At 57.6% G+C, this 25,592-nt stretch overlaps 2 protein-coding genes across 3 annotated transcripts; both read right to left on the reverse strand.

Annotated features, from left to right (window-relative positions):
• Positions 1-345: 345 nt before the first annotated feature.
• ABHD17A (abhydrolase domain containing 17A, depalmitoylase) lies at positions 346-8,198 on the reverse strand. Of its 2 annotated transcripts, none has more exons than XM_049808496.1 (5): positions 8,083-8,198; positions 5,301-5,816; positions 3,137-3,331; positions 2,265-2,444; positions 346-1,329 (listed from the first exon to the last, which is right to left on the reverse strand). In XM_049808496.1, exons 2-5 carry the CDS (start codon positions 5,612-5,614, stop codon positions 1,104-1,106), a joined length of 915 nt encoding a protein of 304 aa, XP_049664453.1. In that variant the 5' UTR covers positions 5,615-5,816; positions 8,083-8,198; the 3' UTR covers positions 346-1,103. The 2 variants fall into 2 exon arrangements, with proteins under 2 accessions (XP_049664453.1, XP_049664454.1); XM_049808497.1 differs by having other exon boundaries at positions 5,301-5,846.
• A 1,513-nt stretch (positions 8,199-9,711) lies between these two features.
• Positions 9,712-19,738, reverse strand: LOC126041998 (AN1-type zinc finger protein 5-like). The gene is made up of 7 exons (XM_049808502.1): positions 19,603-19,738; positions 18,799-19,103; positions 17,503-17,676; positions 15,972-16,065; positions 15,115-15,233; positions 13,345-13,455; positions 9,712-11,495 (listed from the first exon to the last, which is right to left on the reverse strand). The coding sequence occupies exons 3-7, from the start codon at positions 17,651-17,653 to the stop codon at positions 11,347-11,349; spliced, it is 624 nt and encodes a 207-aa protein (XP_049664459.1). The 5' UTR covers positions 17,654-17,676; positions 18,799-19,103; positions 19,603-19,738; the 3' UTR covers positions 9,712-11,346.
• Positions 19,739-25,592: the final 5,854 nt, after the last annotated feature.

Raw genomic sequence — 25,592 nt, forward strand, 5'->3', positions numbered from 1 at the left:
GGCTGAGGCCATCCTCCACCTCTGCCCTCATAATCCCATGGGATCCCTTAATGAAATGGGATGGGCTGGCAAGGGAATGGGCCCCCGTTGTCCCCACAGCTTGATTTGAAGAGACAGACCTTTCCAGCCTGGTCCCAGGGGACCAAAGGCTCCTTCCCCACCTGCTGCCCGGTCCCCGGAGGAGGGTGACAAGCGTTGGGGATACAGCCAAGTGCAATTCAGCAGAGTGATTGTCCAGTGGGGAAAGCTGAGGGGCCGGATCCCACAGGCACTGGGGCTTGGTCCCCTTGGCTGGGTCCCAGGGAGGCAACCCCAGGCATATGCAGGGAAAGGGCAACACGGGTAAAACATTAAACCTCTGCTCTTTATTCGGTGCCTGGTTTCCTCGCCCCGTTTCCCGAATGCACCATAAGCAAGCGGTACCGGAGGATGTTTTCCAGGGGTGACCTGAACATGGGGAGCGCTCCGAGAAGGCAGAGCAAGGCCAGACTGTAAAGGGCATGGGACAGGGGGGCACGTCCTCCATGCATCCCCAAACTGCCACTGGGGACACGGCTCTGCCCCAGCCACAGGGCGAACACAAGGCATCCCGCCGCCACCAGTGTTGATCTCGGGAAAGCTCCGACTGAGAGCAGGAACTGCCACCTCCTCCGTCCCGCCCCGCAGCAATGCCAGGGAGGGGGCTGGGCCCCCAGCCCCTCTCCAACTCGCCTTATTGCTATAGTCAGAGCAGCAGAGCAGCCAGGAGGAATTCAGGAGTTCGCTGTTTTAGGAGAAAGGACAAGGAGATGTCCAAAGCCAAGGATACGCCATCAAGAGGGTGGGCTCTCATCTTTCTGGGGAAGGGGGAAGGAGGGAGCTGCCATCTCTTGCCAGCCCGGCCGGTGGTGCCAGCAGCGCCGGGGCTGACACTGGGAGGGAGGAGAGTTGTGCTCATGTCCAAGAGGAAATGCACTGTCTGCTCCAGGGCCTCCTGCCCTCTCCCGAGCCTGGAGCTGAGGCTGTACAAACTCATTGCACCTCCAGCAGCAGGGTCTGGGGAGGGACGCTGGGAGAACTGGAGAAACAGGCAGAAACCCCCTGCCCGTCCCCCTGCCCCACAGCTAGTTGCGTTGGCTGGCCAGCTCCTGGGAGATGAATTTCCGAAGGCGCTCGAGGTACTGGCTGTAGAGTTCAATGTCATTGTGCCCGGCCCCATCCACCCACAGCGGCTCCACAGCCTTGGGGCAGCGTTCGAAAAGCGCCAGGCCATGGGAAAAGTCGATGACTTCATCCTCCGTGCCGTGGATGATGAGGACAGGAGAGGTGATTTTGGAGATCTTTTCGATGCTGCCAAGAAGGTGGGTGGGAAAGAGATGAGAGAGGGGGGTAAGTACAGGGATCAAGGCACTCCCATTCCTCCTGCCCCCCAAAACACATTCCCTTGGGGAGAGGGACCAGGAAATGCGCTTTGATTGCAGCAGAGCATGGGGACACGGAGCTTCTGCCAAGAGTGAGCTCCGAGACAAGATTTACCCCAGCATGACAGACAAGTACCAGACAGCAGTGACAACAGCCCTGTGGGACCTAGGCAGGGCTGACGGAAATCACTGCAGGACAGTATAAGCACAGGCCCTCCCCGTGTCAGGATCAGCCGTGCCAGGCTTTGAGGAGTGGAAGCACAGCTGTTCTCAGCCCGGCCCCAAGGGCCATGCGAGGCCATCGGGATGCAAAGCGTGGGCTGGTGGCTCCCAGCCACGGCTTCCGGATTGGGGACTGTCCCTCGGGCCCTGCTGGCCTGACTGCAAGGGAGAAGCGAAGCAAGAGCTCGTCCCACCTCAGCGCTGCCTTTCCATGCCACTGCCCCTGCCGTCTGCAAAGGGGGGGAAAAAAGCCCAAGAAATTACTCTTGGGGGAGAAAGGAGTCCCAGGGACCACCAGGGCTTGTGATACCTAACGAGGGGCCAGTGGCAGAGCCCCAAAGCTTGTGGGCATATTCACTGGGACAGGATCACCAGGAGGTGATGCCACCAGGGGACGTGGGGCGCACACGTGGCATGGCCGTCAGGAGGGGGCATGGTGACCCCAGGGAGGGTTACGATCCCCCAGAGGGGACCAAATACAAGGCAAGAGGATGCCGATGGGTGTGTTTAAGCCTATCATAGGAAACAGGACCACAGTTTTCACCATAACCCCTCTTCGTGGCCAGAGCTAGCGTCCAGGACAGAGCTCGTCTGGGTACTGCCCCTGCAGAGTTGACACCTGTCCCTTCTCAGGCCACTCACTTGGGGAAGGCATCAAACCAGTAGGTCTTCTTGGTCTCAGGGAAGGCGACTCTCATGCCAGAGGTGAGTGGGGAGTGGAGCACGATGGCAGCACACTCGTAGCGGGAGGCCAGATCAACCGTGGGCACTGTGCCGATGCTTTGTCCATATAAAATAATGTTCTCTGGGCTGATCCCATACCTGGGAGACAAGAGGGCAGGTCAGCACCCAAGCACCAGAGTCACATCTCCAGGAGATACAGCCCAGGGGGTCACCTTACTCTGGCCACAGCACCCTGCAAGGCTTCCTGGGGTAGGGTGGTGGGGAATGGGGCAATGTCCCCCCTGTCTTCCCCCAGCTCCTTGTGGCTGGGCCCAAAGCAGCTGCCCTGCACCACTGGCAGGATGAGCCAGCAGCTAGGGCTGAGCTGCCAGATAAGTTGTGGGGGGTGTGAAGGCTCACCCTTGCCAGGAGCAGGGTTACGGGCAGGTTTGTGGACCCCGGATCGCAGCCGCATGGGGCAGCCCCCGGTTCCCGGGGCACGCTGCAAGCCAGGCCTGGCCGCAGGCAGGGCAGAGGAGGCAGAGGCCATCATGGAGCTGCACCTTGAGCTCAGCTGGGCAACTGGGGGTGAGCACAGCCAGGGGAGAGCCTGGGAACAGCACGATGGGGAGCACAGCTTGTGCCAGTGCCCCCAGGCAAGGTCATACCCCCGCAGCATCCCTGCCCCTCCGGGTCACCCGGCCCACTCCCCCTGCAGCTGCTTTCCGGCCACCCCTTCCCGTTACGCGTGGCCTGGGTTCCCTCTCTGGGAGATTTCCTGTTTTCCAGACTGCCGGACCACAGGGTTTTCCTGGACGTCCTCCCTTCCCCCTTTCTGGTGCTCCGCTCACCGCGTCCGCAGCGCCTGCCATGCAGCATCGATGTCGGAGTAGAGGTTCCTCTCCGAGGGCTTGCCCGTGCTCACACCGTACCCCGAGTAGTCGTAAGAGAAGATGTTGCAGTTGATGCGGGTGCCCAGCCCGATGTAGAAGCTGCTCATCTGCCCCAGGTCCACAGCATTGCCATGCGAGAAGAGCACCGTGTACCTGCAGCACCAAGGAGAGATGAGCATGGCGGGTTAATTGTGGACTCTGCTGCCGCGCTGCTGCCGCGCTGCCTGGCTCCACCAGCGGCTCTCGGGGACCGATGTGCCTGGGCAGCACCAGCCAGGACATCTGCTTCAGAGGCTGAAAACCAAACCCCAGGACACAAAGGGCCAACGCCTCTCAGGCCCTCATGACACCCCTGGTCCAACCCCAGAGATACATGGACCCTATTCACTGCCCGGGGCCAGGGGCTTGCTCCCAGCAGAAACAGGCAGCCCGAAGGCAGGATGATTCTGTTCAAGTTTTTGAGTCTATTTTTGGTAAAAAGCTCAGGATTTGGGGCCGTTTGCCCAATGGGGATTTCAAGTAAGAGAATTCTGACAGCAGCTTTTTTTCCTCTCCCGAGTCTGGCAAGACACCAGACGCTGGGAGAGAAGTGAATTGTGGGAGTGACAAGGCACAAGAAATTTCCACCATAAGGGGAAAAACAATGTTAATCATAAAAATTAACACTAATATCTCATTGATGGAAGCTTGGCTCTCTTCTGCCAGAGGGAGGGAGCAGGACCCACACCCTGCTGAGCCCCCACAGTTGGTCCAAGAGGTCTGCAGCCAGGTTGAGCCTCCCTGTCCCCGCCTGGATGCCCCAGAAAGCCCCAGCAGGAAGGTGGTGGCAGGACAAACTGCAAAGAGGACAGAGAGCAAGCAAGACCTGATGTCCTGGTGGGTTTGGGAGGGATGGATCCCCCCCAGGCCGGGCCCTTCCCTCCAGCCCTGCAGCCTGTGCTAAAGAGCTGCTCCTGCAGGCTGGCTGGGAGCGCGGCCAGCACCGAGTCTTGCCGCGGCAGGGCGCAGGCTGGCGGATGTGCAGGCAGAGCAATCCCCCCACCAGTTTCCTCTCTGGGGACCTGCAACACACACAGGGACAGAGTGGACATCCTCACTGGGCAGCCTGTGGAGGTCTCCTTTAATGCAGCTCTCCAACCCCCACAAGAGCCATCCCCGCCTCGCCCCAAGTCCACCCAGTGGGTTTGAAGCCCACAGCAAGCTGAGGGCAGATCCAGGCTGCATTCCCCCGCACAGAGGTCTCTGCGGACACCGTTCCTTGGAGGGCAAGTTGTTCCTGGAAGGATACTGGTGTGTGGGGTCAACCAGGGCGCTGCAGGATTTGGGCCCTGACCTCCCTCCGCACCTGAACCCCCATGCTGTGTCACCAGCTCAGGGAGCAGCTGCTGAGTCCCCTCCTGTCCCCACGCCATCCCCTCATGCCTAGCCACTGGCAGCCAGGAGGGGGGCCTCCATCCCACACCCCAGGCTGCCCCTCTCCAGCTTCCCAGTTTACGGACCCATGGGAGTGACCAGTAGCAGGTTGTGCTTAAAGCCCTCCTGGCTTTCGTTTCTATCACTTTTCTTGAGGATTCAAATGCGCCCATGAGTTAGACTAAACATGCAGACCCGTTTCACTGCAGACAGCTCCTGGCCAGCACAGGCTCTCACCCATCCACGTGGTCACTCTGGGGCTGGGGACAGAGGGCGAGTGGCCGGTGCAGACCCCCCAGCGCTCACCGAGAGCTTCGTGCAGACACTTGGTTCGCAACCACAGAGTAACGTCACTGGCGTGACATTGGGGAGGATCTGTGGAACAGCCTAGGGAATCCCTACATCCCTACAGCCTCCGGCTTTGCCTCTGCTCCATGTTTAACCCTATTCCCAGCTGCAGCCACAAGCCAGACCGGTCCTGGGAGCCGAGCTCACCCACTCCACAGGATGCCTCCAAACCTCTGTGGCTGGGCCAGCTCCTTCAGCAAGGTGCTGGGTCAGGCCGGGGCAAGGAGGTGGCACTCAGCTGAAGGAGGGGAGGCGGTAGGATGGCACCGTGCCTGCCAGCAGTTCACCAGCCCAACGTTGAGCAGGGCAGGGTCAAACAACCGGCAGCAGTGCCAGGCCGGCACATCCACAGGCAACTCACCTGGCACCCGGCACGCAGCGGACATACATGCAGCCAACACGGTTCCCTCGGCTGCTTTTGGTGACAAACACCTCGATGTTGTCCAGCTCCCGCTGAGAGTACTGGAAATCCGCCCGGTCCTTCAAGTGCAGCTTCCACCGCCCTGCGGCGCCGCCGCGCAGGGAGCCGGTGCTGGTGCTGCCTACGGGCTCCGGCTCGGGGACCACGGCGTAGGTGGGCTCCGGGGGCAGGAAGGCCAGTTTGGCGGCGATGCGGCTGGGGCAGGGAGGGCAGCAGAAGAGGCAGCAGAGTTGGCTGATCGACAGCCCGTTCATGACGGCGATGAGGCAAAAGGCAGCCGCGCCTGGAGCGAGGGAGGATCCAAAACGGAGAGAAGCCGGGAACGACAACGGCCCGGAGAGGCCCCGTCTTCAGCCGGCCCTCGGCACGGCTGCTGCCGGCAGTCCACCGCGGGCCGGGGCGCTGGTCGGGGCTGGGACGGCCGCCATCTGTCCGTCTGCGGGTGGCAGCGGTGGCCTACGGGCAGGTCAGGCAGCAGTGAGGACTCTGCAACGGGCACCCCCCAGACACTTGTGACCCATGGCTGGGGACAAACATGCACCTCCCCAGCACACCCACGCACCAGCGAACACACACACCACACCGTCCCCCCCTCTAACACACACACAGAGCGCACACCCACCACTCAGAGCCCCCACATTTGCACTGAACCCACGCACACCCCCCAAAACCAAGCCTTCTTCAACATGTCCCAGCCCACACACCCCCACACCACGCACCACAGCCCCCGCACGCAGGCCCACGCTGAGGAGGCGAGGACGGCGGGCGCAGAATCGCACACATACACACACATGCTCTCTACAACAGCCGTGTGGTCGTTGGTACAAAGGACACGGCCTCTCCAGGACCCCCCCTGGATGCTGGCACAGGCCTGGCCGCACAGGCAAGCGGCAGGAGTGCCGAGCTCCTGGAGAAAAAGAGGAGAGGGGAGAAAGGGGAAAAAAAAAAAAAAAAAAAAAAAGCAACTATTTTCTGCAAGTTTGGGCACAGGCTTGCGCTGAGGAATGTCAAACCAGCCCACACCCCAAGGAATTTGCTCCATCTGCTTCTGAAGGGCTGGGAAAGGGGAGGAAAGGGTGGAGGGGGGAGTCCTCCCGCCCAGCCGGGAGGGGAAGGCACTCAGCACCAAAATATGCCGAAATATTCAGAGCAAAGGGATGCCCTGTGCCCTGGCCCTGCTGCAGGCCCTATACTTTAGGGACCGGGGCTGAATTTGGGTCTCCCTCAGGCTGGTGACCATTCACAGCGGTGCCGGGGCCGGCGTCGCGCCTGGCACACAGCAGCACCATCCCTCCCTGGGTTTGGCACCCCGCGTGCCAACGGGACCACACGCACCCGCGGCGGATGGCGGTGTCCGGCAGCCACACACCTGCACGGGCACGTCGGGGCGTGGGTCCACGCAGGCAGAGGCAGGCAGCTGCCGGCGGCGCACGCTCCGTGTGTCACGCTCACGCCGTGTGTCACGCTCACGCCAAGCCGAACCCCGGCACCGGCTGGGGACACGCACCCCCGCGGGCAGGCAGCCCTGCCTGCCCGGCTGCCCTCGCCCCGCAGCCAGCACGGGGGCCAGATCCACACCACACACCCACCCTGACCCCACACCCACCCACCCACCGCCTGGCGTGGGGGCCGGATCCACGCCACGCACATGCACTGACCCTCCTCCCCCCGCCAAAACACACAAACACCCCACAGCCAGAGTGAGGGATCCACACTGCACCTACTCACTGACCTGAGTGGGAATCCCCCCCCACTGACCCCTAGGTGTCCCTCCACACCCACTGACCAGCGTGGGCCTCCCCCCTCCACTGACAGGCATGGGGACCCCCCCCCCCAAATACACTGACTGGTGGGGAGGGGTCCCACACACACAGTGACCTGCATGGGCCCCCTCCACTGATCAGCATGGGGGGACAACCCCCTCCCACTGGCCAGTGGGTGTCCCCCCTCCCCACCCTGACCAGCATGGACCCCCCACCCCAAACACACTGATCGGTGCAGCCGCACCCCTCTCCACTGGTTGATGTGGGGGGGCCCCCACACACTGGCCAGCGTGGGCCTCCCTCCTCCCACTGACTGCTGTTGGACCCCCCCCACACACACACTGACCTGTGTGGGACCCCCCACACTGACCGGTGAGTGCCCCCAGCCCCGCTGACCAGTGTAGGACCCCCCACCCCAGTGACAGGCATGGGACCCCCCCACCCCACACACACTGACCTGTGTGGGCCCCCCCTCCCCGACTGCTGTGGGCCTCCCACGCACACACGCTGACCGGCATACCTCCCCCCCCCAACAACGGCTGTGGGCCTCACTTCCCCCACTGACCCGTGTCGAACTGGAGGACCCCCCCAAACACACACTGACTGGTGGGACCCCCCCCCACGATCACTGTGGGCCCCACACCCCCCCCCCACTGACCGGTGTGGCCCCACACCCCCCCCCCCCACTGACCGGTGTGGCCCCCCCTCCGACTGCTCTGGGCCTCCCCACCCCCACACCGTGACCGCTGCGGGCCTCCCACACACACACCGACCCGCGTGGGGCCCCCCCACGACCCCTGTGGGCCCCTTAAACACATACACCGACCGGTGCGGGACCCCCCTCCCTCCCCCACTGACCCCTGTACGGCCGCCCCGCGACCCCACAGACGCCCCCAGCACCCACTCGTGCCTCCCCAGCCGAGGCAGCCCCGTGTCCGTATGTGTCCCCCCCCCGGTACCTGGACATGATCCGCCGCGGCCCGGCCCGGCCCGGTCCGGGCCCCCCCCCCCTCCGCGTTCGGGGCTGCCGAAGGGACGGGCGGCCGCTGCGGTCCTCCCAAGCGGGGGCGGCGCTGCACAGCGACTTGCCTAGCCCCGCCCACTTCTCCAGGAAGTGACGTTTTCGCCCCGCCCTCGTTGCCAAGGGAACGGCGCGGTCTTCCCTCGGGCTTGCTTTCTCTTCATGGCTGCCGGGGTGGTCAGTACTCAGAGACGTGCCCGGGGTGGGGGAAGAAACCCACGGATAGAGGCCACGCATGGCCAGGATATTTCCCCCTCCCAAATCCAGATGCCAAACACAAAAATGGATAAGGGGGGGTGGTGTTTGGGCCCGGGCCTAGGACCCGGGTGGGACCTAAGGTCCCACCCGGGTCCTAGGCCCGGGCCCAAACACCACCCCCCCCGCAACGTGGGGTCCCACTCCAGCCATGCAAACGCGAGGGGGGAGACAGCAGCTCCCCCACCAAGGGGGAATTTGGTTTTCCAGGGCCTAGGGGTATCGGATACAACCCCAGAACACAACCTGTGTACTGGGGTGGTGGGAAGAGAAACCGGGAGTTTGGGTGCTCCTAACCCCCGCCAGCACTGGGCACGGTTAGTTATTAGCCATAGGGAAACTGAGGCACAGAACCCCACCAGCCACCCCAGAAGAGCCCAGATCTGAGCCGACGCTGGCACGCGACACATCCGTGCCCATAACAAATCAACCACAGCATCCAAGCAAACTAGACTGTATTAATATTTACACTTACGAAGAGAAAGGAAATAAAAGGGAAAAAGGTAGGTGGTGAACAAGCACGCAGCTGCCCTTTTGCCTCATGGGCTTTCCCGTTGCACCCATGGGAGCTGCTTTCCCTCCCCAGGGGCTCGCAACCTTCGTGCGAACGCAAGGCAAGGAGTGGTTGCAATTCCTCACAGCTTCCTCCCTGAGAGTGACGGCTCATTCTCAGCCAAAACCTCAACGGTGGAACCCAGCCTCGCCACGCACTGCCGGCACCGCGCTTACGGCCCGGCTGCGTTCTAGCACTAAAACGTGCCGCCACTCGCGTGCTCCGGATGTGACGCCGATATTGCCCAGAAGCAAAAACCTGAGGAAAAGGCTGGCAAGAGCCAGCCTCGCCTCTGCTCCGCGCTGGCGGGGGATTTGCATCATTTTTGGAGGTCTGAATCCTCCCAGCAATGCCGTATGGTGGTAGCTGCTGCAGGGTGCACGCCACTTCAGCTGAAATTGGATAGGAAAAACGAAACCTTCGGAACCATCCCCCTGCAATCACCGTAAGTGGAGGAGGAAAACAGCACTTGGAAGGAGCTGCTGTGATGTCCCCCAGCTGCCGGTTCGGCCCCTGTGGCTCCACTCTCCAACGCCCTTATATGAGCCGATGCTGAGGGAAATGCTTCCAAAGCGTGGGCTGGCCAGAAGCAGGGCAGAGGCTGCTGCTTCTCCTCGGGACTCATCTGGGTTTCTCTGCTTTTGAGACTGCTGGGAGCCCTGCAGCCGCAGCCCCACTCCTGGTGTTCCCAGGGAGGAGAGCCCCCCAGGGTGGGTGCAGACCCTGCATGGTGCTGGGGTGGCTTTTAGTGCACCCCAGGAGCTGCCACCTGCCTTGCACTGTGTACCCAAGCCCCGAGTTTTCCTTTCTAACAGCCCCAGAGCCCTCCATGTGTTTTTTTCTGGAGTGCTACCAAGCCCAGCATCTGGCTTTCCCTGCAACCCAGAGCCTTCCACATGTATGCATGTGTGTGTGCAGCCCAGAGCCTTCCAGGTGCCTTTTGGGGTACTTGAGTCCTCTGAGCATGTTCACTGTACCCCAAAGCTCTCCTTTTGCTTTCCCTTGCACCCCGGAGCCTTCCCTGAGCCTTCCAGCACCCCCGAGATCTCTACGAGTCTTTCAGTGGGCCCAGAGCCTTCCAAGTGCCTCTCCCTGCTCCCCAGGGCTCTCCATGGGCTTTTCTGAAAGCCCCCGCCTGTACTTCTGGGCACCCCAGGAACCTCCTCGTGACTTTTCACGTGCCCTGCAGCCCTCTACGTGCCTTTCCCTGCGCCCCAGCTCCCTCTATCCAGTTTTCAGAGCATCTCCTGGGGATCCGGCCCTGCCTCTCATCTCACAGGGACAAGCAGCGAGGCGAGAGGGCAGGGCAGTTGGGTGGGATTCCCAAGCCAACATGCTCATAGGGGATAAAGGCTCTCGCCAAGCATCAGCGTGGCCCACAGGGGAGGAAGGGTCCCCACCATCCACCTGTGTGCAGGGACAGGAAAGGAAGCGGAGGTTTGACGGTCTGAGCTTTGTGCACAACCCTGATGAGAAAGAATCGTGTAAGGCAGAAGGCAGGGAGCAGAGGGGAGAGGAGAGGCGCAGGCACCACTGCATTACGACAAACCTCACTTGGGAAGCGGCCAGCAGTAATTCAGGGGGTGTTGAAGGATGGGAGGCTGGTGCAAGGGTGTCCCACAGCCCAGCCACGTCCCTGGATGCAGCAGGCTGGCTCCCTCCCTGTGGCAAGAGGCACGAGGCAGCGAGCAGTACTTTCCTAAAGGTCCTGACCTGTGGCCACATCACTTCAAGCCACAAAATAACTTTACTGTGCCAGTACTCTGCTGCTTAACCACCTCGGTGCTTCAACAACAGTGTCTTAAAGGGAGGAGAGGTGTATTTGGGATGTTAAATCTAAAGAATCATCTCTTCTGCATCCAAGACCAAACACCTCTCGGGGAGCAGAAGGCAGCCTTGCTGCTGGGATTTCCCAGCTCCCGGTTTTACATCTGCCACAAAGAGACAGTGAGGCAAAGGGAACAAAGTCCAGTGGCTGCTCACGGGCTCCAGCTGCGAGTCCCAGGTGGTTCGCAGGACTCAAGAGCTGTGGGCCAAAGGGAAAAGCTGCCTGGCAGAGCCCTGCTGCCCGCGCCGCACAAACCGCCCCGGTGGAAGACAAGTCCGAAGGTTTTAGCACTGGAGTGGTGGGGAAGGATGGTCCCTTTTCCTTTGGGAAGCTGGTTGAGAAGGGATCAGCTGAGCTGTGGCTGTTGGACAGGCAGGAAGGGAGAGAAGGAACGCCAACTGTCTGCCAAAGAGGTGTGGGGACTCCCCATGTCCTGGTGCTGGTTCATGTGTGCTGCTGGAGTCCCCATCGCACCAGCGATGGGGCTGGGAGGAAGAGGAGGAAGGCTGGGAGGAAGGGGAGGAGCACCAGGCTGCCTGGCTGCAGTTCGAGCTGCTCAACCCCCTTCACAACTTCTGGATCTTCTCAGCAATAACGATGGGGTTCTCCTTACGAATCTTCTCAGCAGCTTCTGCCTTGTAGTCGTAGGGGCAGGCGTGCATGTCAGAGTACCGGTGAATGGCACAGAACAGGTTCCCACAGCGGCAGTCGAAACCTGAAGGGAGGAAGAGCAGAGACACAAAGCCGCGTCAGTCCCCATCCAGCCAGACAGGAAGACGGCAGGGCCCACACTCTTTCCTGCCAGGCCAGGAAACTCCACTAATGCAGAAAGATGGTCAGACGAGGGAGGGGGCCGCTGTCCCCGACAGGTGAAAGGGACTCTCAGCGTAGGGGAAGACCACGGGTGGCTCTTTGCTTTCCTCTGGCTTAGCAGCTCCTGTGAGCGCACGCATGCTCTGGGCAGCCCCAGCTGCCATGGCGGTGGGAAAGGCTCCCAGAGCAGCTGCTCTCCGCACTCCCCAGGGACAAGGGACATGCCAGGGACTGCACAGTGCCAGATTGCTGATCCAGACCAGGCTCCCCAGGCAGCAAGCAGGCAGCCCCAGCTGGAGCTGAGCCCTCCAAGCCAGCCTGGCTCCCCAGGCGTCATGCAGCAGCATCTGAACTGACCAGCAGTAAGCCAGCAAGCAGCAAAACCTTCACCTTATTAGGATCACTTTTGAGCTATTTAGGCTTCAAAATTAATAATTTAGTCACTTCACTTGGAGACAATGCTGTTCAGAAGTGCTACCGTTATCACAGCACACTGGGAAACTGAGGCAGGGAGCAGAGGGAGGGTTTGCTGCAGGCAGCATATCAGCTCCCCATCACGCTGGCAGTGAATCATGCTCTTTCCTTTCACATCTTTCCAACCACAAGCTGTAAAGACCACAAACACCTTGCTACGAGGTGCCAGTTTCCTCCTATTTGAGAAAACTCTTTTTATCCTAAATGCCCTGAATTCACAGGAGTTCTCTGCAAGTTGATTCCTAAAGGAGAGGAAACTTCTCACAGTTTGAAGCTCTTAAGGAAACACTCATCCAGGAAAACAATCCTCCCTGCAGATCCAAAGGCTGGACACAGAGCACCCTGCCCAGTCTCAGGCTTATAAACCCACATTTATTCTAGGACAGTGCCCTCAAATCTCCAGGCAAGCTCAAGTTCCACAGTGCCAGGCGCTGGGCAAACCTCCCAGGCCAGACTCGGCCAAAGCAGCTTACATCAATGAAAACAGAAGTGTGCGTGCAGTCCCTGGCTGCTGAACGCACCGAGGAGGCTAAAGAGGTGAGGGCTCCGCTAGAACAGCATGACCTGCAGTTATGGAGTTAACTTTTTCCAGGGAAACACTAAATGCCAGAGTCAATTTAGGGGAATGATGTTTTTATTAACAAACCACAGCCAAGTTAATTGCTTCACTTTCCAGGGGCAGTTTTCCCATTGATAGCAGTCACCTGACACCATCTCAGTACCTCTTTCTTCAGCTTTACAGGCTGAACACTGAGAGCCATCCTGCTCTCAGGAAGCTAACAGTGGAAGTCAAGTAGCATTAACAAATGGGCTGAGTCTTGAGTGGGATTTTCAGTTTGGGTCTAACTCAGTTCATGTCACTATTATGAAAGCTTTATCGCTGGCTTGAATAGGAGCAGAATTAGATCCACAATGAGCACTACCTTTGCTTCTACAAGCAGCTTTTGCCAAGCAGCAGAAATAACCCAAGAGGCACTGCTCCATCCAGTTCTGCAATCCTGCATCCAAGGGCTGGCAGGGACCCTGACAGTGAGCAGCAGATTCCCTGGGCTACTGCCTCGGACAGTGCTGTTCACAGGTTGGAGTTCCCCTCCCATCTCCCCTGCAGCACCACATCTTGTGGATGTAGAGTACTTTTCGGAGAGGTACCTCCAACCACTGACCCATGCCAACGCTCCAAATGCAGGCAGTACCACAGCACAAGCAGGTCTGTTCACAGGGCTATGAAGCCAGACTACTTAGGCCACAGGCAAGTTTTCCCACAGACAGGTTCTTACCAGTTAGCCCTATCTTCTTCCGGCAAGTGAAACAGCGATTCTTCTTCTGTTTCGGTTTTTCTGAAGCTGTCTTGCCCTCAGCTTTGTTCTGGGATATTTCAAGCAGGGTACCTGAAAAAGAAGCAAGAGTTTTGCTACCCTTCTTGACAAACCAAGCAACACAGTCATTTCATTACAGGAGTTGCCTGAGGCCCTACCGATTCTGGGTCTGTGCCAGACACCTCCATGTGTATGTTGCCCTGGCCGACATACCCCAAACTGCAAAGATTTCCCTTGTTGCACAGAGATCTACACCTCACACAGCCTCATGTTTTCTCTCTGTTTCAAATTCCTTAAGTCCAAGGCTCAAAAACATCAAGGAGATATTATGGTTTAGCTAAGGCATATGCAAGGCAATGTGATGCCGTTCGGCTCCTGATGAGAAAAGGTAATACTAAGTAGAAGTACCTGGTGCTTGCCATAGGTTAAGCATGCATCTGGATAGTCACTACAGCTTAGTTGACATACAGTAACTCAACTGCACAGCTGAGCCTAGAGTTAATCTTCACAGGAAAAAAAAGTTAACCCCTCGTAAGTACTACTAATTATTTTTGCTGACTCTTATGTAAGTGTTCCTCATATGTAGGTCTCAGAATGCTTTACACAGATACTCATCACTGTCTCTAATCTAGCAAAGGAAAACTGAGCTCTGAAAGCCAGATTGTTAAAGGTCACTGATGCTTAGCAGGATTTCCTGCAGTACCTAAGCAGGTTAGAGAAGTCAACAGGAGGGAGGAGCTCCAACTGCTAGCAGATACACACCTGCAGTGCAGGCCACTCTGAAAATCAGGCTAAGGATACAGTCAGAGGCGGAGACAGCTTTGTGGATCTGACCCTAAACAACTTCCTAAAAATTGCACAATCACAAGAAAGGGGCAGGCTCTTCCAAGCCTCTCTTTCACCAAATAGTCCCTCACCTGCCTGTTGTAAATTGTCTCCCGGGCTTGCAGACAAGGGATTACCAAATCCAAAATGCACAGTCATATGCAGTGACTAGAGCCTGTTTTTTTAGCAACCAACAACCCTTGGGGGCTTTTTAGCTTTCAATGCAAGCGAACTGGCAGCTGAACTAAAGGAGGGTGTCTCCAATGCAGCGTCACTTTGTTATGGCTCCGCTGCAACACCACAGCTCACCCTGTAACTCATCAACTGGAGGACGTACCCCGCTGCGCAATGACACCTGTGCTACTCTATCACTTCAAGGTACCCACTTTGCAAACAAAGCGACAGCGTTAACACTCCCCTCTGAAGGGCAGGTATGCCCCCAATCACACAGGATGAAACAACCAGGCCAGCAGCTGCCCCTGAGCACACAACTCCTCTCTCCCAAGACTACACTAGGTCCGTCTCCCTTCCTCTCTCAAGAGATGGCAGGGAATTGCAGCCAACAACAGCCGTGCAGCAGGCTGTGGGACGCTCCGGGCTTTCTGCCATTCACTAGGATAGGCGTCATGGAAGATTATCCTCCTGCCAGTGAGTCGAGGGCTGGCAGCTACTCAGCCCTCAGCCCACAAAGCAATCTCTATCGGCCTGCCCTCAGGCACAGCATTTTCCCTCCTCCCCGTTTCAGAAACAGACAAACTGTTTTCTCCTTAGCTCTCTTGCTAGGTGTACCTTTCCTGCCGGGAGGTAACAACTGACCCCTGGAGTTAGTGGCTAGTATTGTACTTGCTGCTCAAACCAACTTCGGTATCACTCAGACTTGTGCAAAGGCCAAACCATTCAGTCTACCTGATGAGGAAGATGCTGATGAGGCCTCTTCTGTCTTGATAAATTCTTCTGTCTCACTGTTGTTTTCTTCTCTGGATATGCTCATGGCCGTCATCTGATGGGTCACAGGAGTCTGAGCACTGGGAGCATTTGCAACAAACAAACAAATAAACCATAAAGCAAACACAAGTATCTTCTTTTGATGAACAGTTATGTGGGAGAGATCTTCAGCCCATAAAGTTAATTTAATTATACTCGGAGGTAGCTCAGGAGTACAGCACGCCAATTCCCCTTGAGATTTGGGATCAAAGTTCTTTATAGCCACAAACGGACTGAATCTGGGATGATCTCAAGTTTCCTTTTTCACCCAATTAAAGCCAAGGCAACAGCCCATCCAAACAAGTCCAGGGACAGAGAAACAGAGTTATGAGTCAGGACTTCAATGCAATGGTAGAGCTCAATGCAGTACTATATTCCTTCCTATCAAACGTGACCAAGGTCCCTAATCCTGCTGTCGCAGCTTCCAGACTGGATCATCACCAGGTGCTTTCACTTAGGACTGAGTGGAAACCAAAGAGTTTAACACAGCTAGTGACAGACAAGGTGCACTAGCTCCAAAAGAACCAGGGTGCCACTTATTTTACTACAGGTTTTAATTTACTACCAACCCTCTGGTACCCGACTCTATGCATCAGTCATCATCATCATCATGGACATTTCAATCCTCCAGACAAGCCAGGGTCACAATGAACAGTGTTTGATCCAGCCTGCTTTATAGATCCCCTTGGCCATACGAAGGATCAGAGCCTACCTCTTGTGTCCCGGAGCTGGTTTTTAGCATGGCTGTAGATCCACCCCTCTGTAGACTATGCTCCTACCTGGCTTTCGCATCCTCAGGTGTGGAGTCTCCCTCTGCACGCTGCCCTGCAATTGAATCTGAAGCCATGGGGCTGCTGTTGGGACCACTGGGTGCTACGAAACAAGATCACAGTCTTGGTAAACTCTTAAAAATTTCAGGAAGTTCCTCGGGTGCTCGACAGCCAAGGAGAACGCAGGATGAGCACTTTCAGCAAGATTTAGCCTCCTGCTCCCTACCAGGAGCTGGGAGGGCACACCCCTGCTGGGATCACTCCCAGATCCCCTATTCTTATACTCTCCCCTCCAAATTTGTGCATAGGTCTCTGTGGGGATAACACATCAGGGCTGGATGGACCTCACCATGACCCAGTGCAGCTATTCTTACATTAGATCAGGAATGAGTCCTTGTATCAGGATCATAACATCCCTCTGAAATTAGCTGCTTGTCTTCCTGAGAACTGCAGGTCTCATTTATGGAGAGCTGTTCAGCTCCTCAGGATCTGCAAGCTCCTTTTTGAGGGATGAGGGTTTATTCGCAGGAGTTATGTGCTGAAAGCCTTCCGTTACTCTGTGTTTTTTTAACATCTGGTAAAATCTAACTTCAGTCACTCGTGACACCTCCATCATTCTTTGATTCCCTTTCTCTTCCTCAGCATTGCAAAGCAAACTCCACATCAGCATAATATTCTCCTATCAGTATAAATGAAAGTGCTGCAGTTAACAGCATACCTTGAACCCAACGCTACTTTGCAGCTTCTCTAAGGTGTAAGAATCAGATCCTCATCTGCTGAAAGGAACTGGTTTTAATAAAAATATGTTGGTTTATGCCTGCCAAGGATCTAAGTCAGGGTCTTTAAAAGAACCCTTTGTCAAGAGGAGCTGTGTTCCTAATACATATTTTGGGTGGGTAATTCAAGGAAAGCCATTATTACACTCAGGAACAAAACTGTGGAAGATCTCTAGAAGGCGTTTCTCAGCAATATTGCAAAGTCTATACATGGGGAATCTGCACAAACTCTCAGCACAAGAAAATCTTGCTAATGATGGAAAGAGCATCCTTTCTGTGCACCTAGCTGCCTCCCAGCTTGGTGATCAGCTATATTTAGCTACAAGAAACAAATCTTTTATGTCATTGCTTTTGATTGTCAATGCTGTTAAGATAAGAAAATTATACAAACCCAAAAGGCCAAAAGCTTCCCAAATAAAATTTCATTTCAGGGATCTGTTGTGGTTCCCAGCAGTCATCACATTACTCAGGGAGCAGGAAATAGCTAAAAATCTAGGCCACTGTTAGTGCAAGTGAAGTTTTACAGTTTTACAGTGAAAGGTGCTGACTGGAACAGGTCTTCACAAACAGCTGGGACTGGGAAGAAAACAACTGACCCCCTTACAGGGAACAGAAGCACTCAAAGGCTTGGATCTTTGATTTAGAGGCTTGGGTCTACAGAAAAAGGGAAAGACATGAGTTTTCTAGGAGGGAGTAAATCTGCTGGTGGCCAGTTTGCATCCATGCACCCATTTAAGATAGATTTCTCAGAAAAAATCCTCTACCTGGGGGGTTTATCCGGTCACTGCTCTGCTGTCTCTGCAGAAACTCCTTATAGCAAACAGAGCACATCCCGTTGGTCCGGGGACTGCCATAAAACCCACAGCCTGTGGTACACAACAGAGGCACCTGGGTTTGGTTTGTCTCCTGAGCCATCCTCTCTCCTCCAAGGCACCAAGCTACAAACAGGAATAAAAATGAGACAGCTGTTAGGGCCGGAGCACTCGTTCATTGTACGCTGCAGCTGATCAGGAAGGAGCACAAAGGATCCCGAGAGAGTCCGGTTCCTGCATGTGCACAACAATGGGATCCGAGTCCCTCGAGCACAGGATACCCAGGGCTTGTAAGCAGCCACAGGATCCGGGTCCTGGGACCTTGAGCCATCCAGAGCTCAGCTGCCAGGAAGCTGCCCAGAGCTGGGCTGAAAAGACGACAGGAACCGGCTCCCAGTACTCCCTCCTTGCACCACGAGGCTCCCTGAACTCCTGGTGAAAGACAAGCGTGTACAACCTGAATGATCCCCTCCCCAACGGTAACAAGAAGTGCCATCGGTAACAAGAAGTGCCATCGTAGCATGACTAATGACTCCTGCAAACAAAGAATGCCACTCAAACAGCCAGTGTCCAGCCTAATTAGTTACATTTTGCGCTTAGTGGCGTTTGTTTTCATTTCAAGCCTGTTTTTTAGTGCTCAGGAAGATGATGCAAGCAATGCAAAAAGAACCCATTGACTCTCAGTTTTGACATAGTCATGTATTTCCCGACATACGCTGGCAGATAAGGGGAACATTAGCATAGTTAGGCTGCAAATAAGGATAAGGTTTCTTTCCAGCAGTAAGACGTGATTCTGGAACACCTTCCCGGGGGAAAGAGCAGACACAGTGAAACCTACTTTTAAAATGAATCTTATTAATTTCTCTCTGGATCACATGCAGTTACCTCTAAACCCAGGAAATGGCCCCTTCCAGCCACACGTGGTGTGGCATTTACACGGCCAAACTGCACTGCACCCTTTCAAACGAGAACCAGACGCACTAACTCCCAGCAACAACACCAATTCAGACATGTACAAACAATGTGGCCGCGGCTGGTCCAGCTTTGGCAGAGGACAAGGGGAAGAGGACGTTTGCGGGACCATGGTGGGTGCAGGTGGCTCCAGCTCGGGCACAAAGACGCAGCAATCCCCTTTGTGGGACGCTCAAAGTATCCACCACTTCACAGCTAACTCTGCCACTTTCTTTCACACTCCAACAAAACTTGCTCCACCAAGGGAATAAAACAACGGGAACATGAAATAATTACCCTCCCAGGAGCACTCCCGTGGGATGGAAGTGAATCAGCTCTGTTTTATTCTTCCTTGTCCTCAGCTGGGTGATACAAATCTCCGCTATGCAGTCGGGGCTCCCCTTGCAGACCTCAGACCAGTGTTCCCATTACCAAAGCAGGGGTCCTTCCCAGCCCAAGCCGACCTCTCCTTCGGCACCAGCAGCCAAGGGAGCCTCCTCCGCACCGGACCTGGAAGGCTGAATCCCCGCAGAGGTAACCGGATGGTAACCACTGCCACACACGGACAAATTTTCAGGAGTTGCTTCTGATTTCGAGCGTCCCTGGAGAGAGAGGGCGACGACCGCTGCGATTCGGACGAGTTCAGCTCTCCCTCAGGAAGCCGCCTTAGCCAGCAGCCCAGGGGCGACCTGCAGTGGGAGCCGAGCGACACACGGCTTCACCTCAAAACCAGCTGAAATGAACCGCGGGGGAAACCGAACCGCTCCGTCTCCCACTGCTCTTGCCCCTGCACCCCGAGCCCGGGCAGGCCGGGGCGAGCCGGGCAACCCACCGCTTGGCCAGGGAAAGCCGCAGGCCACCCGCCCACCCCGTCACCCTCCGGCCGAGCTGGCCCAGCCGCTGCCCGGTCGAAGGCCGGCGCTGCCCCGGAGATCATGTCGCCCCGTGCCGCCCCCGCCCTCCATCCCCGCGGCCGGGCCCCGCGCCCCGCTCCCCGCCCGCGGTGGAAATCGAGGCCGAGGCTTTGCGGCCTGGCGCGGCGGCGGACAGGGCCGGGCCGGGCCGAGCCGGGCCGGCTGGGCCGCACCGGGCCCCACTCACCGGCGGCGGAGGCGGGCGGCCGCCGGGCCGGGCCGGGCCGGCCGCCGGGAGGCTCAGGCAGGCGGCGGACAGGGCGGGCTGCCGGGAAACATGGCGGGCGCTGCCGGCGGGACCGCGGCCCCCGAGCGCCCTCCCCCGGGGAGGGCCCGGCCCGGGCGGGACGGGACGGGACCGCCGCCTGCAGCCGGGGCGGGGAAGGCCTGGTTGGAGGGGCTGGGGTATAGCTATGCCCCGGCTATAGGGGAGGGGGCTGCGACCCCCGCCCCGCGGTTATAGGGGCTGGGGTATAGGTATGACCTGGCTATAGCTGAGGGGGCTGTGACACCCCCCCCCCCCGGCTATAGGGGCTGGGGTATAGGTGTGCCCCTGCTATACAGGAGGGATTTGTGATCCCCCTGGCTATAGGGGCAGGAGCATAGGTGTGCCCCGTCTATGGCTGAGGGGGCTGAGACTCCCCCCGTGGGTGTAAGGAGTGGGACACAGCCAGAGTCCCCTATAAAGAGGGGATCTGGGATCCCCCACTACAGGGGTTGGGACACAGTCAGACCCAGGCTATAGGAAGGGGGTGTGAGACCCCCATCCCCCAAGCTATAGGGGCTAGGACATAGATATTCCTTGACTATAGAGCTGGGAGCTGGGACCTTCCTCCCCAGCTGTAGGGGCTGAGACATTGGCTGGACCCTAGCTATATGGCAGGGGACTGGGGACGTCTCCATCTACAGCCACTGGAGCAGAGGGTGGGCAACACTCTTCCCCCACTCCAGCTATAGGGCCCAGGATACAGCTGGCTCTACCCCAGCTATAGGAGAAGGGCTGGGAATACCCATCCCCAGCTCTCAGGGCCGGGGCCGTAACCCATCTATAGGGGGGGAGCCAGCAGGCGGTGGTGCCCCTCGTGCATTTCTGCTGCGATACAGAATTAATTGACCCGAGCGCACGCTCATTCTCAGCCTCACCCCAAACTGTTTCCCTGCAGCCCTGAGACCCACAGGGCATCACTGCTGACCCCACGGGTCAGCCTTGCCATCACCAAATGGAAAGAGAGGGCGCGATGCTCCAAGGGTCTCTGACTGGAAGGGATTCCCAGCTGCAAACCATTCCTGCCACTCTTCTCCAAGACCTGGATGATGGTTTTGTTGTATTTTTTTTAATCAATGCTTTGCTTGGGTGGTGTTGTGACCCAGCTCGTCACTGGGCTGATTCACCTCCAAGCTCACGTACCTGTGCCCGGGGTCCAGGCCTCCCCACCACCCTCGTGAATCGGCGATTGTAGGGTGCCCGGGGCAGATCACGGCAGGAGAAAGTGCTTGTAGCCCAGCCGAGCTGGGGCTCGGGAAACAGCCAGGAGCAAAACCCCTGCGAAGCCACTGCCAAGCTCTGCTCAGGTGTCTCCCCACCCTCTCCGTGGTCCGAGTGGGCTATGAAAAACTTGGTGCATTAGCCCTAAGCCCCAAGCAGGCTGTGGGTGTGGGGTTTCTCCTCCTCTTTGGTTTGTCGCAGAGGTGCAGCCAGGGTTCTGCTCTCAGGGCACCTTTCGGGGCCAGCTCTGGCCGCGCAAAGGCATTTTTTGGTGCCGTTTGATTTATTTGCAGTGGCCGGCATGGGAAATAAACTCAGCTGGGGGGTTGGCTGGGCAGGTCCCTGCCCGAGCATCCCAGGCAATGCCAGCCGCACGCTTCCCGCGGGGCCAGCACCGGCCAGACAGGCAAGCCCCGGGCCGTGGCCAGGGCCCCGTGGCCACCAGGTGGCACCAGGCTCCCACGGAAGGGTGGCCCAGGCAAACCCACGCACCCCGCCCCCGTGCACCCCACCGCCATGAACCCTTCACCCTCCCGGGCATCCCTCGTTCACCGCCAGCCCCAAGCTCACCGCCAGCCTTGCAAGAGCAGAATGAGTCCCTCCCTGGCACTAGAGCCTTCTTGGCTAATGAGGGTCACTTGGCCAATAAGGGTCACTTTGCTAATGAGGGTCCCTTGGCTAATGCAGACCAGGGGCCCTGGGGCCACCAGCACCAGCCTGGGGTGGTCCTGGTCCCCGGGGGCTCTCTGTGCACCCTCCAGCGCTGCCGTCCTGCTCCCCAGGCCCTTTGGCTTTACAGAGCCCAGCGGGATGGGAGCAGGGGTCAGGGTGGCTTCTTGGGGGGCAGAGCCCCCAGCATCTCCAGCTGGGCAAGTGAAGCTCAGGGGCTGCTCTGCGAGGGCGGCTGCAAGGAGACCAGGAGCTACCTGACTTCACAGGCTCTGAGATCCCACCTGGGGCTGGGGCAGCACGGCAGGAGCTGGGACACCTTGCTGGGGAGATAAGGGCATGAGGCGAGAGCGGTGGGGCATGGAGAGCAGAGCAGGGCTATTAATACACATTTTCCCTTCATGCTCTGGCACAATTTTCAAAGCCAAAGCCGGAGGGATCTCCTGGCCAACGTAGCCTGGGTTTGTCCCTTCCATGCTCTGCTCTCCCCTGGTCCCCAGAACCGCTGTGGTCACCCACCGCTGTCACTCCAACGGCACCATGACATGCTGCTGGAGCATCACCTCCATCTGCCCTTGGGTGGTGGCAGCGGAGAGGGAAGCTGCCTCCATCCCTGCCCACTGCCTGGCTGCATCAACCCTCTCCTAAGCATCTTCTCTGCCTGGGTTATCTAATGACTATAGCAGAGCATTTAAATGTCACTCCACTAAAAGGAGCAAGGTGTCCGGGCAGGGGAGAGCTGGGTGAGACAGGATGGGAGAAACAGGAGCAAAACAGTATCGATTTCTAGCCAATTATCACTGTTATCAAAGCAGCACAATTAAAGGATGAGGACACATTTCCAATACCCTGCCTGCCCCTCTGAGGCCAGACACTGGTCCGTCAGCTCGGCCACACACACACATCTCCATGCACGCAAGTTCTTAATGTCTGCACATGCGTGCCCGTGTATGCTTGTAGCACATGCATGTGCAAGCAAACACACACACACGCAGCCGCGCAGGCGTCCTCAGCTTGCCAGCGTCTGCTGAGCTTGTTTTCCCTGCGGAGTTAATCTCCCCAGCCCGCTTCACTGCCTCGTTTTTCTGTGCAGCCAAGATGTGCCTCCATCTGGCTCTCGCTGAGCCCAGGGAGGGTGGAGGGCTCTGGGGACGGCTGGCAAAGCACTGCCTGGGGCTCTCGCCCGAAGAGGAGCCAAAGCCGCAGGAACTTGGCTCGTTTCTCATCCTCAGGGTCCTCTGTAAAATGTTTTCTCCCCACATGCCCATCCCTCCTTCTCCCTCCTCCTCCCCACTGCCCCAACATGCAGAGGCTGGGTCCAACCCTGTTGCACCCCAGGGCTCTCCCAAGCTGCCAGCTGGATACTTGCCCTACGGATATTTGGTTTCTTATGCTCTTGCAGGATGAGCGACGGAGTCACACAGCTCTGAATTACACTATTTACATCCCATTGCTGGCGGGCAGCATTTGGGAGCACCGAAGATGCCAGTAGGAACCAGACCCCCGGCTCAAAACATGTGCTGTGGCCCAGTGCGATAATGTGGATTACACATGGACAATACCCGCAGCGTGGACCTTGAGATGTGGCAGGAGCTTTGCATGTGGTTTCCAGCATTGGAAGGATCAGATGCCTCCACCCCCAGAGGCAAACCCAAAGCCAGGATCAATCCCTGGTTGAGCAGACCCCAAATCACCCCCATCCCAGCCTCTTCCCCGGAGGCTGTGCTACCTGCTGTCCGGCAGCACAGCTCAAGAGCAGCATCTCCAGCAGCTGCCCCATGAGATTCTCCCAGAGTGGTGGGGAAGGAAGGACAGTGTCTGGGCTCAGGTCATATTGTCTGGGGAGGAGTTTAAACAGAAAACCACAGAGGCCAACAGTGGCAGGAACCCTGTGCTCCTCACCCAGCCAGCCACCCTCCTCCCACAGCTCAGGAGCCCCGTGCTGGCTCTCACTGCTGAGCATCACCCCTTCCCCAGTGGAGGAGCAGGACCTGAGCCCCGACACCCTGCCCTGTCCATGGCCATCACCATCTGCCTCTTCCCCAGTGCCCAGCCCCTGCTCTGGTCCAACCTTGCACAGCTAACACATTAACCCAGTGCTGCACCAGCCCCTGGCTGCAGCACCCCACGCTCTCTGCCTGCGTGACACACATCTGGGGAAGAAGAGAAGTGTAGGGGGGGCATAAAACCTTTTAATAGGCTCAGTGGGTTAGAAACCCCCTTGCAATTACCACCTTCTCCTTGTCCGGTACACACAAAAGACTCTCCAGGGTGCTGGGCATGTTCCTGACAAACCGAACGCAGCCGCGGAAGCCAGGAGGAAAGAACGGACGCGGGAGCCCTTTCAGATGCTGCTATTCGGTTGCAAACTGCTTAATTTCCTGAACAAAATGATATTTTTGTTGTTGTTGTTGTTTTGATGGAAGGACGGCACCTTTTTGGCATGGTACGATCCCAGGGCTATTCATCCGTCGCCACAGCAACGAGCTCCATCAATGGCCATCTGAGATTGCGGATGATTAGAGACAACATGTAAAAGGTGGAAGATGCTGGGCACCTCGCAAACCTCATCTTCCCAAATGACTTGAATTATCCTCATTATTTCTCCCCGGCCAATTCTTTCCTCAGTCCGTGGGAGACGTCGCTGTTATATAAACACGGGAAGAACTGAGTTATGAGAGCGGGCAGAGGAGAAGGCAACAGTCCCTTCTGGTGGGGGCTGACCTGGAAAGCTCATGACATGGAGTATGAAACCCTCCAAGATGCTCAGGGAGCTGCAGACGTCTCCCACACCTGGGGCGGGCATTGCTCAGGGCTGCAGAAGAGTGAGACCACGCTGCCATTGGAGCAGTGGGGAGCATGGCCAAGCTTTGGGGTGGGGTGGCCACGACCTCTGCTTGTCCCCAGTCCTGCAGGACCTTGCATCCTCCTGCAGCTCTGCCTTGAGCTGTGTCACTCCATCTCAGCGACACAGTGGGGAGCTTCAAGTCAGTTTGCTCTTGGAGCCCTTCAGGGACCCAGCCCATCACCACCACCTATTTTGGGGGTAAACCAGAGGAAAACAGGTTGCTGGAGCCTGGTGAAGGTGTGACGCATCCCAGTGGATGGGCTTCCTGTGGTAACGATGTCCGCAGGGCTGCGCTGAAGCATGGTAGCCGTGAAACTTTAATGCCCGCCTGCAATATTCATGGTGCTTTCGACGGCAAAGTGGGAATTGCACTGAACGGCCTGAATATTTCATGGGTGGCTTTGCGCTGGGATTTCGGGGAGGGTTTCCTCCACTGCTTCCACATCCTCACCCTGCCGCAAGGTCCGAGCCATCAGGTGTGGAAAAAGGGTGACGATACCCTAATTTACAGCCAAAGAGTCCTACAAAAATAATCTGGGTGTGTTTTGGCCCTGTCTGTGGTGGGAGGAGCAGACATGTCCTTCTGGGCATCCCTCTGCTCTGGAGCGGAATGGGAGACCCTGGGTGTGGGACTGGGGGTCTCTGACACTACCTTCCAAACTGCCTTCGGTGGATGCCCCCCACCCCAGGTCCCAAAGCACCGCGTGGGTGGCCTGGAGTGCTCCCCCCAGGCTGGGCTGTCCTGAGGTCACTGTGAGACATGGGGACAGCAGCTGTCCCCAGTCCTGTCCTCCCTGGCCATTGCAGGGCTGTCCACCATGGCAAGGTGGCATGGGAGGTGACGGCCACCGGGGTGGTTGGGATCCAGGTCAGCTCTCCATTTGTGCATCCCTGCTGCAAGCCGGGGTGCTCGCAGCCAGCGTTACATGGGATCCTGATCCAAATTGAGTCAGCCCGGGTGGGCATGAGGTCCCCAGACCCCGCAGCCAGCCCATGACATGGCAGCAATGGGGGAGGTGACAGCAAGAAAACGCTGGTCTAGCACAGCCCCCTCTCCTCCAGCTCCCTTGGCCGGAGAACTTCCCGGGCAGCTCCCTGCCTGCTTTTCTGTGGCTTTGGGTGGCTTCTGGGGGGGCTGACTGCCTCTGAAGCTCCCTTAAGTGGAGCCCTGGTG

The sequence above is a fragment of the Accipiter gentilis genome, chromosome 8 (assembly GCF_929443795.1).
Source record: "Accipiter gentilis chromosome 8, bAccGen1.1, whole genome shotgun sequence".
NCBI classification, from domain to species: domain Eukaryota; kingdom Metazoa; phylum Chordata; class Aves; order Accipitriformes; family Accipitridae; genus Astur; species Astur gentilis.